Below are 14,814 nucleotides of genomic sequence, written 5' to 3'. Positions count from 1 at the left end.
CCTTAGTAATTCATGATAGGAATTTATGCTTCAATTCAGCTCACTTTTGAGGGCTGCTTCAAACGTTATGAAAGAGCGACCTCTTGTGTTAAGCTCTGAGTAAAACTATAATGTATAAGTTCGCCCCTTGCTTTTCCTGTAGAGGGCGATAGACCACCAGTAGAGTTCTTTGCTTGTCGCAAGACCGTTTTGAATGGGTCGCGGACTGTGCAATCAAAGAAACAACAACTTTTTTTTTTTTTTTCTGAATCAAGATTTTTATTTTGAATGACGTGAGTGAAAGCTTTTGACATGTCAGTCTCCATTTAAGTAAAGAATGCCTGAGAAAAACTCGTTGTCCTGATTCAGTATCTGCGGTCAGAATGAGATTATTATGTCAGTGTCATTATTCTAACGTTATTTTCGTAACTTGATGTTACGAAATAAATTTAAAAAAGTCTCTCACTTCAGAAAAACGAACTTTCCTGTCCTGCCAGCAGTCATACTCCTGTGCTCGCGCAAATGCGGAGGAGCGTGCTGTATATTACTTCACTAGCTATACCTATGTTTAATTAACAGTTCATGTTATGTTAGTATTGTGTATTTGCCATGGTAACTGCCTGGTGTTTCCGTAACCCCATAATACCACTTATTTTTCACTTTGTGTTATTTTGTATATTTTTAAATGACTGTGGTGTCTTAATCTTGAAGATCAAGTCCTCCTAAAGGACATGTGAATTAGATACCATTACTAAAATTGTCTTTTGGGAATGAGAATGAAATGGTGTGTTTCTGAATAATATAAAAAATGACTATTAGTAACTGTCAAAAAATTATGGCTTCAGTCCATTAGGGGTCTTCACAGCCGAAATAGCTCAGTTGGGAGAGCGTTAGACTGAAGATCTAAAGGTCCCTGGTTCGATCCCGGGTTTCGGCATTTTGATTCTTAAATTTTTTTATTTCATCATTATTCTACAAACTCTTATGTTGTGTTTTATATATATATGTATGTATATATATATATATATATATATATATATATATATATATATATATATATATATATCTCCACAAAGCCAACACAAGGCAATTGTGTATTAATTGATGGATATATAATAAAATCAAATATATTTCATATTCGAAGAAGATTAAATTGTTCATTGTAGAATGATAAAAAGCTGTACCCCTTATTTTAGGCACCCGCTCTCATTTTGTGTGGCTCTTGAAAAGTGACCAGCCAGGTGACAGTGATATGAGCAGAATTGGATCAACAGAACATAAAGAAAGGCACCCAAGCAGAAAGAATCGATATAGTGCAACTGTTTTAAAAACAGAGATAAATATGACGCAACCCTGGTGGAACAGTATTATGAGCATTTAATCAACATCATATTTTCATTAATGTAATGAATATGACACATTACACTTCACGCTTTTTCAATTTTCTTCTAGTAGTGAATCACTGTAATATAAAATTACATAATTAAAATATATCTCAACATATTGTAGATGTTATCAAGAACTGTACAGAATTTCAGTTCTTTTCCATGTTCCTTCTATTTTCTACTGGTCTAGCTTCTTTTAGACTTCCCTTTTTGTGCTGCTTTATCAAACATGGATTGACAGGTAGATAGCTGACACCACGAGTCTGCTATAAGAATGAGAGGTATGACAATCCACAAAATATTCATAAACACAAAGTAGAACCAGAAATAGATGGGGTGACCATATTCGCTGTGAATATATCCATCTCTGTGTTCAGTGAAGAAGTAGAGGACTGCACCATACAGCTGACCTGCAAGTAATGTTGAATGTTAGACTGAATTGTTCCCTCTTAACACACATTGTTTCTCAAGTTGACAAGATGTGGAATAAATAACTATATCATAAATATTTAAAATTCCATATGCAGTAGGAGGACACATGTCTTACCTAGAGATACGATGAGCTGCAGGACAAATCTGTAAGAATGGTTAAAAAGGAAGGCCAGAACAATCCATATGCTGAAAGGACCCCACAGGCACGCGGTCACTGTCTCCATACTAACGGTGAAATTATCCGCTCTGAAAAGAAGATCCCATAAAAGAAGTTTAGGTATAATGCAATCTATAGACTCATTTTTAATACGTGTTTAACTTACATTGCATATCTGCTGTCTCCTTTGGAATATTCTTTCCCTATATAGGATGAAAAAGCATTTTCAGTATTCAAACGTATAAATAATGTGAGTGGGAGACTGCAAACTAGATGCAATATATGCAGCGTCTGGTAAATTTGTTGTGGAATTACTTTTTGTTAATTTACAATAAAACGATCAAATTTTATTTACAAAATACAACATATTTTTATAATTATAAATTCGATTTATAATTAAAATGACAAAATAATACATAACGATTCAATTTGACAGAGTAAAAAACATTTTATCTCGCAATAAAAGTCAGAATTGCGAGATATAAACTCTGACTTTTCTCACAATTGCAAGTTCACGTATAATTCACAATTGTGAGAAAAGAAGTCAGAATTGCGAGTTTATATCTTGCAATTGTGAGAAAAAAGTTGCAATTACCTTTTTTATTTTTTATTCAGTGGCGGAAACGAGCTTTATACCATCTTGCTCCGACCAACACCTAACGTCGTAATTACGTCACCTTTACGTGCTACCGTAAAAATGAGGTTTCTAGAAGGAAATCCTAGTTTTCTAGTAAATCAAGTTGTATTTACTACTGGGAATCTCTGAGACCAATTTTATACCCAAGTTAGATTAATTTAACGGGGAGGGGAGAAAGATTGATGCTGTGACTGCTATTCTTTAGCTACATTAACTTGTATTGACGTTAAAATAGTGCATATATGCACTATATATATGAATAATCATTTGATGCATATTGTATGTTTTATACACAGCGAAAATAGCCTGTATTTAACCTAAATTCCCAAAATGTAGGCAAGCTGACTATGTAGAAAGCGCAGTGAATGTTTATACCGCTGTCAACGAATGGGACACTACATTTTATTAAGAATTAAATATCTTCAAAAAATGTTGGCTTTAATAAGATTTCCCCAAGAAACAGACAAGAATAAACCTGGTGTCCTCCATGATTCCTAATCTTTCTGACATCAGGGCACTTGAACATGACAAGCTTGTAATCATGACTTAAGTGGGAAGTAGGACATTTCCGATAGCATGTAAAGACGACATTAGGACTTCACAACTCGTAAATACGAACTTTCCAGGAGGGGACTTGAACTCAGATCTCAGGACTGTTCACAATTCTTGGACTGTGTATGGAAAATTTAGGTCTTTGTAATGATAATGTTCACGAGACATTGAGGAAAAAGTTTCAAAGTATTATCTCAAAACATACTAATGATATATTAAGTGAAATAGACTTTGAACCTCACTCACACAGTTGAGAAAGGAAACTCTGGTCTTCAGGAATGATAGTGTAGTATAAAGAGAACCATCCCTCGATGACTCCGTGGATGAAGCCACACACAGTGAACCAGCACAGAGCTAACCTTCTCCCTCCGCTAAGCCTGCTCCCAGCCACCTTACGCCCAGTCAATGACCAGGTGGCAAGCAGCAGTATCCCAGACACAGAGAACAGGAATATGAGAATCTCTGACATTGAACGGTCATTCGCCACATAGTTGGGAATAGACAGGTTGCGTGGCCAATAGGGATGATTTATAGTTTCTGCTTCCTTCAACATCTGGAAAGGTGGATGAAAGGGGGGGAAAAAAACCTTTATGAGACAAAATTTATAAATAGTAGCATCATAAAAACTAACTCCTTAATCTCGAAGGTAGGCTACATGTTTGCACCAGATAACGTGGCAGTAACATAATACAATCCATTTGGCTAGATATGTCTGTACTTACTTTGTGATGAGTTGTGGAATATCCTAGAAATGTGATTATTTACCGCGTTTGAAAATATGCTCTCTATGTTGCATATAAGTGTCCTCTTGGAGCTGGAGAACGCGGAAATGAACCGTGTTAATATGTGCTCTATGGAACTACATAATCAAATTGCAGAAACATCGCGCCACCGAGTCACATCCTACTGTAAGCCCACGTGATTCTCGCTACCCAATCACCATTAGCCTCTGTGGGAGGAACAACCCCTCGTCATATTTACAAGGCTTGCAGTTGGACGATCTCCTCGGAACATGCATGTCGTCACATCTGACTGCGAATAGTGTATGCTCGTGAAATGCACATTTTGTGAATGAATACGTTTTGTTTTTTTAATTTTTAGGTAAAACGAGACATGACAAAGTGAAGCTTACAATAGATGGAAAAAAATCACACTCCTAAGCCGTGATAGGGACTCTTCCCTGCCGTGACCCGGATTCGAACCGGGGTTGCTGCGGCCACAACGCAGAGTACTAACCACTATACGATCACGGCGAGCTACCGGAGGTGGTGATTGTGTGTGGAGGAATTGGGCTTCAATACTTATGCACTATCGTGTATTCAGTTTTCTATGTCAGTGGTTTCCAATTTTTATTTTGGTGATACACGAGAACACTACCTTTTTTTGCCAACTATTATTTTTAGTACTAACTCAACGATTTACCATCATACAACAACGCAGCATGTTTGCATCTTTAGAGTGGCTAGTGAAAATAATGTGACCGTCTGCCTTTGAGCTTTAAGTTTAATCACTGACTTTTGCAACGCTGGATACGATATTGAAAGAATGAAAACGAATGTCGGTCACAATGACAAATACACATTTTATTTAGAAGCTTGTGCATATACATGTTGCTTTAAATTGCCTGCTCTCGACGCAGTGTATATCTCCCATATGGTCTAGCGGTTAGGATTCCTGGTTTTCACCCAGGCGGCCCGGGTTCGACTCCCGGTATGGGAAGGAAAGTTTTTTTTTTTTTTTTTTGCCGTGAATATCGTATGCACGATTACAAAAACAAAACAAAACAAAACAAAACAAAAAACTAGATATTTTCAAACGAGATATTCAGCAAATTAAGATTACACACAAAACACACTGGGTGAATATTAATTACAACTCAATCGTTTGGGTAATATTTTGTGTAAATTATATACGTGCTTGAATAATGATTTAATCAGAGAGCACAAACAAATAATAAAAATTCTGTAAAGTATAATGGTTTTCACCATGGTATTCACAGAAATCATACTAACCTACGCAATCTCAACGTAACAAATCGAACTGATGTCATGTGACTTCTTGTCACATGACCGGTAAAGCTTCTAAACATCTCACTGATAGCGTTCAACCGGAATAGCTACATCTCTGATTCTTTATTAAGTCGTTTGTTTTCTATTCTCTGTCTAGTCGAATAAAATGACAGAAATGCGTGCTGATCACCATCTTCGTTTGGACGAACAGTTGCTGCTTTTCATGGACCAGCTCGAGGCTCTTGAGGAGAAGCGACATAAACTCAATTCCCTTATAGAAGAGGTGAAACGTGCAATTACACTTGATTACAAATTTAATGGATGGAATCAAACCTTTTTAGTTGCGTGTTGTACACAAAACATTTTCATTTGTATTTATTCTGAATATAATTCCCTTAATTTTGTTACACAGGGATGGTTTTCTATTGCCAAGACACGTTATTCAATGGGAAATAAGCAAGTATCCGCTCTGCAGTACGCTAGTGAGATGGAGCCGCTTGTTCACGTTGAAGCCAGGTCCGTATGTCATCATATGCATTTAAATATTAGCTTGTGCATAAGTCTTAATTATTTATATAGATCTATGTGCTTGCCTTAATAACAGCTTGTTGGAAGGTGGAACAGCTGAGTTCAAATGTGAGAGAAGAAAAGATAAAACAGAAGAACCGAAAAATAACACAGTAGAAGACATTGGTGCGAAAGAGACGGGTAGGCATGACTTGCTGACTTGTAAATGAAAGGGTTAGCTCACCCAAAAATGAAAATTCTGTAATTAACTACTGACCCTCATGTTGTTCCCCATAACACTTTTGTTCATCTTTGAAACACAAAGAAGATATTTTTTCATGAAATTTGAGTAATTTCTGTCCCTCCATAGACCGCTACGCAACTGACACTTTGATGCTTCAAAAATCTCAGAAAAAGATTGTAAAACTAATCCATATGAATTGAGTGGTTTAAAATTTTCTGAAGAGACATAATCGCTTTATACGCTAAACAGATTGAATTTAGGCTTTTATTTATATAGCTAAACATTCATTAACTCACACGTCAGTTGTGGAAATGGAAGCTCAAGCATTACTTAAAGGGTTAGCTCACCCAAAAATGAAAATTCTTTCAGTAATTACTCACCCTCATGTCGTTCCAACCCCGTAAGACTTTCGTTCATCAAATCAAATCAAACTTTATTTCTATAGCACTTTACAGCAGCCACCAGGTGTCCAAAGTGCTTCACATGGTGCAAATATCGCAACATCCAAACAACACAACATTCAAAGAAAAAAAAAGAAAAATGTTAAAAGAAAACATGAAGCATAAATGTTACACAGCTACTGCATATCAAAAGCCTTTTTAAACAAATAAGTTTTAAGTTTTGCTTTAAAAAGGACAACATCTGTTATAGTACGCATGTCAGGTGGGAGCTTGTTCCAAAGTTTAGGGCCAGCTACAGCAAAGGCCCTATCGCCCCACTTTGTATACCTCGACTTAGGAACCTGTAAAATTCGTTGATCCGAAGACCGCAGCCGCCGATTTTGTCCACCCAAAGTTAAAAGCTCAGATAAGTACTCGGGGGCTAACCCATTCAGAGCTTTAAAAACAAACAATAAAATCTTTAAATCAATTCTAAAACGCACTGGAAGCCAGTGCAGAGTAAATAAGACTGGAGTAATATGTGCTCTTCTAGGTGTACTTGTTAAAAAGCGTGCAGCAGCATTTTGTACAAGTTGCAGGCGTGAAAGGGATGTTTGACTCAGACCGACATAAAGAGCATTGATGAAAGAGCGTTCATCTTCGGAACACAAATTAAGATATTTTTGATTAAACCTGAGAGCTGTCTCACTCCTCCATAGGCTTCTCTGTAATTGAAACTTGCCGGCCCAGAAAGATAGTAAAGTCAATGTTTAAAATAGTCCAAGTGACTACAGTGGCTCAACCATAAGTTTATCAAGCGACGAGAAATCTTTTTGTGTGCAAAAACCCCCCCAAAATAACGACTTTATTCAACTATTCATTTTCTTCTGTGTGGGCCTCTGAGTGAGTTCACGTAGTGTAACAGCGCTGCGCTTCTGTGTTGTACGTCAGAACGTAGGCTCACTATTGGCCAGCATCACACACATGACCAGCGTCAGCCAATAGTGAGCCTACGTTCTGACGTACAACCCAGAAGCGCTGCGCTGTTACACTACGTGAACTCACTCAGAGGCTCACATTGTCTTTACTAACTTTCTGGGTCGGCAAGTTTCAATTACAGAGAAGCCTATGGAGGAGTGAGCCAGCTCTCAGATTTAATCAAAAATATCTTAATTTGTGTTCCGAAAGTTAAACGAAAGTCTTACGGGGTTGGAACAACATGAGGGTGAGTAATTACTGACAGAATATTCATTTTTGGGTGAACTAACCCTTTAACGTGCGAGAACCAATGAGGTTCATCCTTGTGTTACGCAGCACGTTTGAGCTTCAACAAGAACCACTGAGGTTCATTCTCGTGTTATGCAGCATGTTTGAGCTTCTGTAAGAACCAACGAGCTTCATTCTCGTGTGTTACACAACAGTTTGAGCTTCCTCAAGAACAAATGAGGTTCATTCTTGTGTGTCACGCAGAGGTTTGTTCTCGTGGCGGCAAGCAGGATCGGTTGAGCTTCTGTTTATGTTCGCTGATCAATGTTTATATAGTCTTTTTATGAGCTTTTTGAAGTGTCAAAGTGGTAGTTGCCTAGCTGTTAATGGAGGGACAGAAATCGCTCAGATGTCATAAAAAATATCTCCATTTGTGTTTCGAAGATGAACGAAAGTCTTGTGGGTTTGGAACGACATGAGGGTGAGTAATTACTGACAGAATTTTTATGTTTGGGTAAACTATCCCTTAAACATAATAATTTTGTATTTATTTAGAGTCTTTCCACAGATTTTTTTTTACCATACCATTTATATGATACATTTAGGGACCTACAACTGTAATGAGGAATTGTATGATTTGTGACAAGATCATTGAATATTTCAGGTCTTAGGAGGCGAATAAATACCAAACAAAAGGGGGTTAAAGAGGAGGAAGACCCTCAAGTAAAAACAACGGCAGAATCATCCACACCAGAGCACAGAGAACCTTTGAAGTGGTTTGGGATCCTTGTACCACAAAGTCTGAAACAAGCTCAGTCTGCTTTTAAAGAGGGTGAGCTCTTTTGTGATGTCTTCTATAACTATGGCTTGCTTATGCTATATTTGATTTGATCCCTGTGCATTATATTAAAATATTGTGCTTTGCTGCACATTTGCTGTGTGGCTTAAATTTGAAGTTTTATTTCAGCACAATTTTGTTTGTTTTTTGGGAAATGTTATTTCTTGTATTTTGGGTTTATTTAACTGTTAACACTTTATGTAACTAAAGCACATTTTCTTTCCCCCAGTCATCACTCTCTCAGCTGAAATTGCATCCCTACAAAGTGAAATACTTGCTACAAGGAAAGAGATGCAGGCCCAGGTGAAGGAGAAACAAGAGAAGACAGAGAAGACTCAACCAGAAATAAAAGAGGAATAACAGTGACCTTAATTATGTTCATCTATAATCTTTATTTATTGATTTTTTTTATTTTTTATTAACCATATATAGCCCTTAGTTCTTAGAACAATTTTGCTATGTTGAAATCACTCTTATTGTATAAAATAGTTTACCTAATAAAAATGTTTGATGAACCATGTTAGATTTTGAGCAGTAATGCAGTTGAAACCAGAAAAAATATAAATGTATATATTTACTGCAGATTTGATTTTGTTCTGGTTTTAGAACCTGCTCTGCTCGAACATTTCATCCAAAATGCAATAACTATAACAACTGCCTTTATTGTATGCTGTTATCAGATAATTTCAGTTATTTTAGTCTACATCTACATCAGTAAATAAAGTAATTGTTCTAGCAGTTTCTATGTGGCTGAATCATACCTGTCAGATAATTAAATTTCATAGTAAATGTCCTTTGTTTCCTTTAAAGTTGGGAAACAGTTGTAAAAGGTGGAAAATCCATTAGTTTCATTATGTTTCTATTAGAGAGAACGTTTTCTGTGTCATGCAAGCCATAAACTGCGCTTACCTGAAAGGAAGCCAATCAGCAAACCATTTAGTAATCGTGTTAAGTGTAATTCTTCTACCCAGCACCTAAGTTACAAAGAAACATTTTCTTGTCATCAAAAATTCCTGCTGAAACCTAAAAACAATAACAACAACATAAGACGTTGTGAACGTGCACGAGCAGAAGTATCAGGCGCGTCCTCGCCTTCGTGCCTGTTTTAGCTACAGTAAGATTATAATAAATCACTGCATTCAATTGGCGTAACGTTAACGTTATGTACAAAACGAAGAATATAAGACCGTCCTTTATTGTGGTTACTTCATTACCCTATTATCAAGTTGTGGGTGCCTGTTCACGAATAGAATCAAAACAGACAAATAGAGGCGGAATGATAAATAAATAAATAAATTGTCCATTAGCCGTCTACTTCCTGGTGTTCATCTCAAAAGAGCTGCTAGCGGATAGCGATGTTTACGATCGGAGCTGACACCGGGCAAAATACATAATTTGCTCTCTCCCGCAGATCTGAGGGACGTGTGTAATGTTTTTATTGAGACGTGTATCCGAGAAGACATTTTCACAACGATAGGACGATGCGATCAGTGTCAGACCAGGTGAACACGGCGCTATCTTGGTCAGATTACTATGCTTTTATCTCAATGCTGAGACGAGGCTATTGAATCCCAAAGCTAGACTGATATTTCGGAAAACAAAAGAGCACATCAGATTGTTTTCATTTTTATTCGGTGTTATTCTTACGGTATTGTTCATATCGTGGAAGATAACAAGATCACTGATGGCGTCAAAATCTAGGGTCTCCATTCTGGATTATTTCAATATCGTCTGTGAGGGAGAAAATGGCAAAATTGAATCTAACTGCAAGGCTTGCGGCACAAGGATTCAGGCTAAACGGACAGTTACTTCTAACTTTGTTACACATTTAAAGGTAAGGGTTAATTTTGGTATGTAACAGTGTTTTGTATCTAATAACGAGACAAATGAGATGTTTACCCATCTATGCATGAGCACTTTTAATGCACTATTCAGAGTCCCCACAGAAATGGAATTTTTAAGATTAATACGAATAAATAAATAAAAACTTCCTGGTAAAAAGTCTTATAAAAAAAATATAATTAATAGCATACAGTATTTTGATCAAATGTGCTTTGTGCAATTTGAAAAAGAAAAAAAGATTATTACAAAGTCCCCCAGAAAGTGTGGGAACCCTTAATATTCTGTTTGTGTGTGTGTTTACATATTTTATGTGTTTTATATATTGGGTTCTACATGTATTTTACCTGTATATAATCATGTCACATCCACAGCGCAAACATCAGGCCATGTACGATGAGTTTGTGAGGAAGAAAGATGTGAAAAGAGAGGCAATGCAGAATTGTACTGGCCCACCAAGTGGTCGAGTGATCTCTCAAAGCAGTCCTGGGATGAACAAGTTTGACTACAGTGATCCTCGGCAATCCCTCATCTCGGAAGCCATCGCCAAGATGATCATCCGAGACCTGCAGCCGACACAGATAGTTGAATATGAGGGCTTCCGTGAGCTTCTTCAGCTCCTGGAGCCCCGATACATACCGGTACCATGCCATTACATACAGCAGCAGCTCCTGCCAGCCTATGTCTCCCAAGTGCAACTAGCAGCCAAACAGGCTCTAAAAGGAGCAGAGTCCTGCAGCGTGACCCTTGACCTGTGGAGAAGCAGCTTTGTGGGTGCTGGGTATCTTGGAGTGACTTGCCACTTCATAAACGCAGACTGGCACATTAGATCCGCTCTTTTGGCTTGCTTACCGCTAACAGACCACAGCAACACTCAGCAAATGCTCAGCGAATTTGATGAGATCTCTGAATCCTATGGTGTGTCTGGAAAAGTGTTCAGAGTCGTCGCTGACCTTTCGCCTTGTGAAAACAGATCTCCTTTTCGTCTTCCTGGGTTCAATCTCATTGGAAACGGTGAAGAAGATGAGGAAGGGGAGGAAGATTGTAGCGATGAAAAGCCTGGAGCAGGAGAAGCCATCAGCAACAACGAGAACTGCAAGTCTTTAGATCATTGTCTTGGTCGAAGTAGGATAGACTGTTTTGCTCGATTACTAGCTCAGTGTGTTAAAGAAGGAGTTTGCGCTTCCCCTCAGATATCACTTCCTCTAAGCAAAGCAGCCCACCTCTATAACTACGTAATTGCTACAGTGGCTCCTGAAAAACTTGTCCAAGTGTTTGGCTCCAATACCTCAACAAATTGGCAAAGACCCTCATCCATGGACAAGTGGAACGCTCAGTTAAAGATATTGCGCCAAATGGTGGAGTCAATGGATTTTCTTGAAGACATTGTGGATAGAAATGACCTAGTTCTCGGTAACTTAGAAAAAGCGGTGCTGCGGGAGCTGGTTGAAGTGTTGGAGCCTTTCGAAGAGGCCTCAGACATGGTACAAGGAGACAAGCACGTGTCCATCAGCCTAGGCCTGCCCTGTGTTTTGGGTCTGCGCAAGCACCTGGCTGAGGTCGTAACTCACCAGTGCTCTGCGATCGTGATGGGATTGTCTCAAGCTCTGGACCGCAGACTGGCAGGCATTCTTGAGGACCCTCTTTACGTAACCGCCACCACCCTGGACCCACAGTTCAAGTTGTCCTGGAGCAGTGACAGCGACTGGCACAAACAGGTGCTGCTGGAAGAAGTTGGAAAGCATACTCCTTTGAGTCCACTAGAACATCACTCAGAGGCCCAGCCGTCACCGTCCAAACGCTGTAAGCTGTTCTCTTTCATTAAGCAGCGGCCAACCGCCCAGGCCAAGACAGTGGAGCAGGAGCTGTCCACATATCTCCACGAAGAACCCACAGATGAGGATCCACTACAATACTGGAAGCGCAAGTCCATCGATTTCCCATTGCTCTCACAAGTAGCCAAGAAAGTTTTTACCGTGCCAGCAACAACCACATCAGTGGACCAGATATTTAACCTGGTTAGCAAGACTCTCAGACCAGAACAAAGCAGATTCCTGCCCAAAAACTTGGACACTCTGATTTACTTGAAGGCTAACTATAGGATACTTTGGTCCTAACTGCAAAGAGAGCTTTACAGAATTTTCTTTTTACTGATATCAAACCAAACACCTCAAAAATGCAAAACGGGGATTGTGCCTGATATGTATCTCACTATAAATACTGTAGAATTACCCAAAAGGAAGCAACATACATTTGTCAGAAAATAATTCCCTTTTTTTTTTTTTTTTTTTTTTTGTTCAAAAGGCTAGACTTAAATGATATAAAATTAACTTATTATGGGTAAAAATGTATAATAATTTTCAAACGTTCATATATATGTAATGAAAGTTATTATATAGTGTTAACCTATTAAATCTTTACTCCTAATCAGATGCTCGTTGCCTTTTTTGCAGACTGCAGATTGCAGTTCTGTGTACTAACTTTCACTCCCCCAAAATGCAACAGGATCAGATAAGTACAGTGCACACTTGATTCATTGTCAAACATTTATATAATAATTCTCCTTCCATCAGCATGTTATAGAACCCCAGAAAACAGTTCTTGCAGCCAAATGCTTTCTCAGAACACCTGTAAGAAAAAGTGTTACATTTCCAGCAAAACATTATTAAACATTTTATGTATATTAGTTAGCTTTATATTTATTTAAGGAAAGAATTGGTCAAACAGAGTATACATACAGTATATCTGACAAGCTTTTTGTGTGGGGTTCTTTGTGTACAAAACCTACCCCCTAGAAAGCTGCAGGCAGGTTCAGTAATTGAAAATAATTACATTTCAGGAATATGAGAAATTGGCGAACACTGATGGTGGACTGTAGTCTCTTCTATCTTACAGAGCTGAATGGAGAAAAATCAAGCCTGTGGGATATCAAGAGGAGTTGGTGTGTGTTAAAGACTTTTTGTGTGAAAAAGACACTTCCATTTCAGTAAAAAGTGTTTTATCAAACCTGACTTCTTGTCCTGTCATAACTGTGAAATACTTTGCCATGCAATAATATGCCAAAGGTCAAGCAATTTCACTGTCTTCATAGCACAATCACATATGTCAGTGTGTGTGCATTTACACTTACAGTAATAAGTACAACACACTTATGCTAGGAGTTTATGTGTGCTTGTATTCTGATCATGTGGAGGAGAAAATAAGGGACATTCAATCAATAAACTCAATTTCAAACAGATTTATGTGTAAGGCAGGGTGGCACTGCTGCAGTGCAGAAATAATGAACATTTGTGAGTGTGTATATGGGATGTGAATCCTGATATCAGTTTCCCACTCAGTCTCGGTAATACTACAGTACCATATTCTGGGCAAAATTGTACTTGCGGTTGCATTTTCTATTTGTGCACACGTAATTTACAACATCTGCCAAATTTCAAATGGAAAAGCAAAGTCCATTTGACATTTCATTTCCATCATTCGTGCAGGAATGGCAAAGCCATATTGAAATAGCAGTAGCAATGGCTCCGACTGCAATTTCATTTTCTCATTGTCACGCTCCCTTCTTGCCAAACCTCAAAAGAAATTGCCATCCTGCCTATAATTGCAATCTCTATGCCAGCAAAGGATGCCTGTCAGTCATTTGCTGTGAATGTGATGTATAGGTGTGTTTGTGTGGTAAATTGGTCAGTTTTATTTGCTATGAAAATAACATTTAGAACTGGCATGGGGCGTTATTATACATCAGAGGGTGAACACAACATCCATTTTAAATAAAGATATACTGTGACCTTATTAAGTTATTCCAGTTAAACTATGCATATAACATATTTCAAATAGTACTGAGAACAGGCGTGCTCAACTCCCAAACCGTTTATGGGTGCGAGTTATAAAGAAGTTATCAAATAAAGATGAAAAACCGCACTCTCTAGTTATATCTCATATATGTATTTATATCATGTCCACACAGACGCGTTTCAGGCTGAAACATGGTTTTTCATCTTTATAACATATTTCAAGCCATTAAATGTTAAATATTTCCAGTAGACTGGGACATTTGATTTGACAAATGTAGGCTAGTGTTTAATTAATTTTAAAACTATTCTCTGTTATGAATAACAAAGAGCTTATACAATTCAAAATCAAATTGATGCTGCTTTAGGGGCTGTTAACATGACACCGTTTTCAACTAAAAACGGAAACTTTTTATGCGTTTTGGCCATTCAGTTAACATTCAGTTACTCGAGTATAGGAGCGTGCACAAAAAAACCCAAAGGAAAAACCTTTTAGATTTTAGTACATCAGACCACAGTATACCGCCAAAATGATGGTTATACCCATAATGCACTTCAGTTATCAAGAGTTTGACGTTATCTGTCAAAGGCAGATAAAATAAATCTAGCATACTGATATAATTAATTCATGTGAACAAAAAACGTCCCATAGCGGGATCACCAGTACAATTCAGATCAGATCTGTTTGAGAAGCAGCTCTTCAGCTAAATACTGTGGCTCAGGGGAGGTGAGATTGTATTTTACTAAACAATGTGTCCACTTTTATAATGGATGATACATAACCCAAAACCAGCTACTCAGGTCTATATTTAAACAATTCATAATCAAACATTTCTGTTCTTAGGATTTGTTCTGTAT

General features: G+C 37.8%; 3 protein-coding genes across 3 annotated transcripts; 2 read left to right on the top strand and 1 right to left on the bottom strand.

Moving 5' to 3' along the window:
* Positions 1 to 1,334: 1,334 nt before the first annotated feature.
* Positions 1,335 to 4,052, bottom strand: ebp (EBP cholestenol delta-isomerase). The gene is made up of 5 exons (XM_084427319.1): positions 3,865 to 4,052; positions 3,389 to 3,695; positions 2,120 to 2,156; positions 1,912 to 2,042; positions 1,335 to 1,774 (listed from the first exon to the last, which is right to left on the bottom strand). Exons 2-5 carry the CDS (start codon positions 3,693 to 3,695, stop codon positions 1,551 to 1,553), a joined length of 699 nt encoding a protein of 232 aa, XP_084283445.1. The 5' UTR covers positions 3,865 to 4,052; the 3' UTR covers positions 1,335 to 1,550.
* A 1,094-nt stretch (positions 4,053 to 5,146) lies between these two features.
* On the top strand, positions 5,147 to 9,064 carry vma22 (vacuolar ATPase assembly factor VMA22). The gene is made up of 5 exons (XM_084427318.1): positions 5,147 to 5,434; positions 5,564 to 5,667; positions 5,756 to 5,859; positions 8,153 to 8,320; positions 8,556 to 9,064. The coding sequence occupies exons 1-5, from the start codon at positions 5,318 to 5,320 to the stop codon at positions 8,684 to 8,686; spliced, it is 624 nt and encodes a 207-aa protein (XP_084283444.1). The 5' UTR covers positions 5,147 to 5,317; the 3' UTR covers positions 8,687 to 9,064.
* Positions 9,065 to 9,638: 574 nt separating this feature from the next.
* LOC311301908 (zinc finger BED domain-containing protein 4) lies at positions 9,639 to 13,174 on the top strand. The gene is made up of 2 exons (XM_084427317.1): positions 9,639 to 10,160; positions 10,540 to 13,174. The coding sequence occupies exons 1-2, from the start codon at positions 10,011 to 10,013 to the stop codon at positions 12,280 to 12,282; spliced, it is 1,893 nt and encodes a 630-aa protein (XP_084283443.1). The 5' UTR covers positions 9,639 to 10,010; the 3' UTR covers positions 12,283 to 13,174.
* The last annotated feature ends 1,640 nt before the right edge of the window (positions 13,175 to 14,814 follow it).

Source organism: Rutilus rutilus, assembly GCF_951802725.1.
Source record: "Rutilus rutilus genome assembly, chromosome: 13".
NCBI lineage: Eukaryota > Metazoa > Chordata > Actinopteri > Cypriniformes > Leuciscidae > Rutilus > Rutilus rutilus.
This window is presented reverse-complemented; position numbering and strand designations above follow the sequence as displayed.

Bases quoted from the DNA above. Each gene is read 5' to 3' on its own strand.
- vma22 (XM_084427318.1), top strand. From the start codon at position 5,318: ATGACAGAAATGCGTGCTGATCACCATCTTCGTTTGGACGAACAGTTG. The intron at 5,860-8,152 runs GTAGGCATGACT...TGAATATTTCAG, and splicing joins CATTGGTGCGAAAGAGACGG to GTCTTAGGAGGCGAATAAAT. The intron at 8,321-8,555 runs GTGAGCTCTTTT...TCTTTCCCCCAG, and splicing joins TCAGTCTGCTTTTAAAGAGG to TCATCACTCTCTCAGCTGAA.
- ebp (XM_084427319.1), bottom strand. From the start codon at position 3,695: ATGTTGAAGGAAGCAGAAACTATAAATCATCCCTATTGGCCACGCAAC. The intron at 2,043-2,119 runs GTAAGTTAAACA...TCTTCTTTTCAG, and splicing joins GGAGACAGCAGATATGCAAT to AGCGGATAATTTCACCGTTA. The intron at 1,775-1,911 runs GTAAGACATGTG...CATTACTTGCAG, and splicing joins GCAGCTCATCGTATCTCTAG to GTCAGCTGTATGGTGCAGTC.
- LOC311301908 (XM_084427317.1), top strand. From the start codon at position 10,011: ATGGCGTCAAAATCTAGGGTCTCCATTCTGGATTATTTCAATATCGTC. The intron at 10,161-10,539 runs GTAAGGGTTAAT...TCACATCCACAG, and splicing joins ACTTTGTTACACATTTAAAG to CGCAAACATCAGGCCATGTA.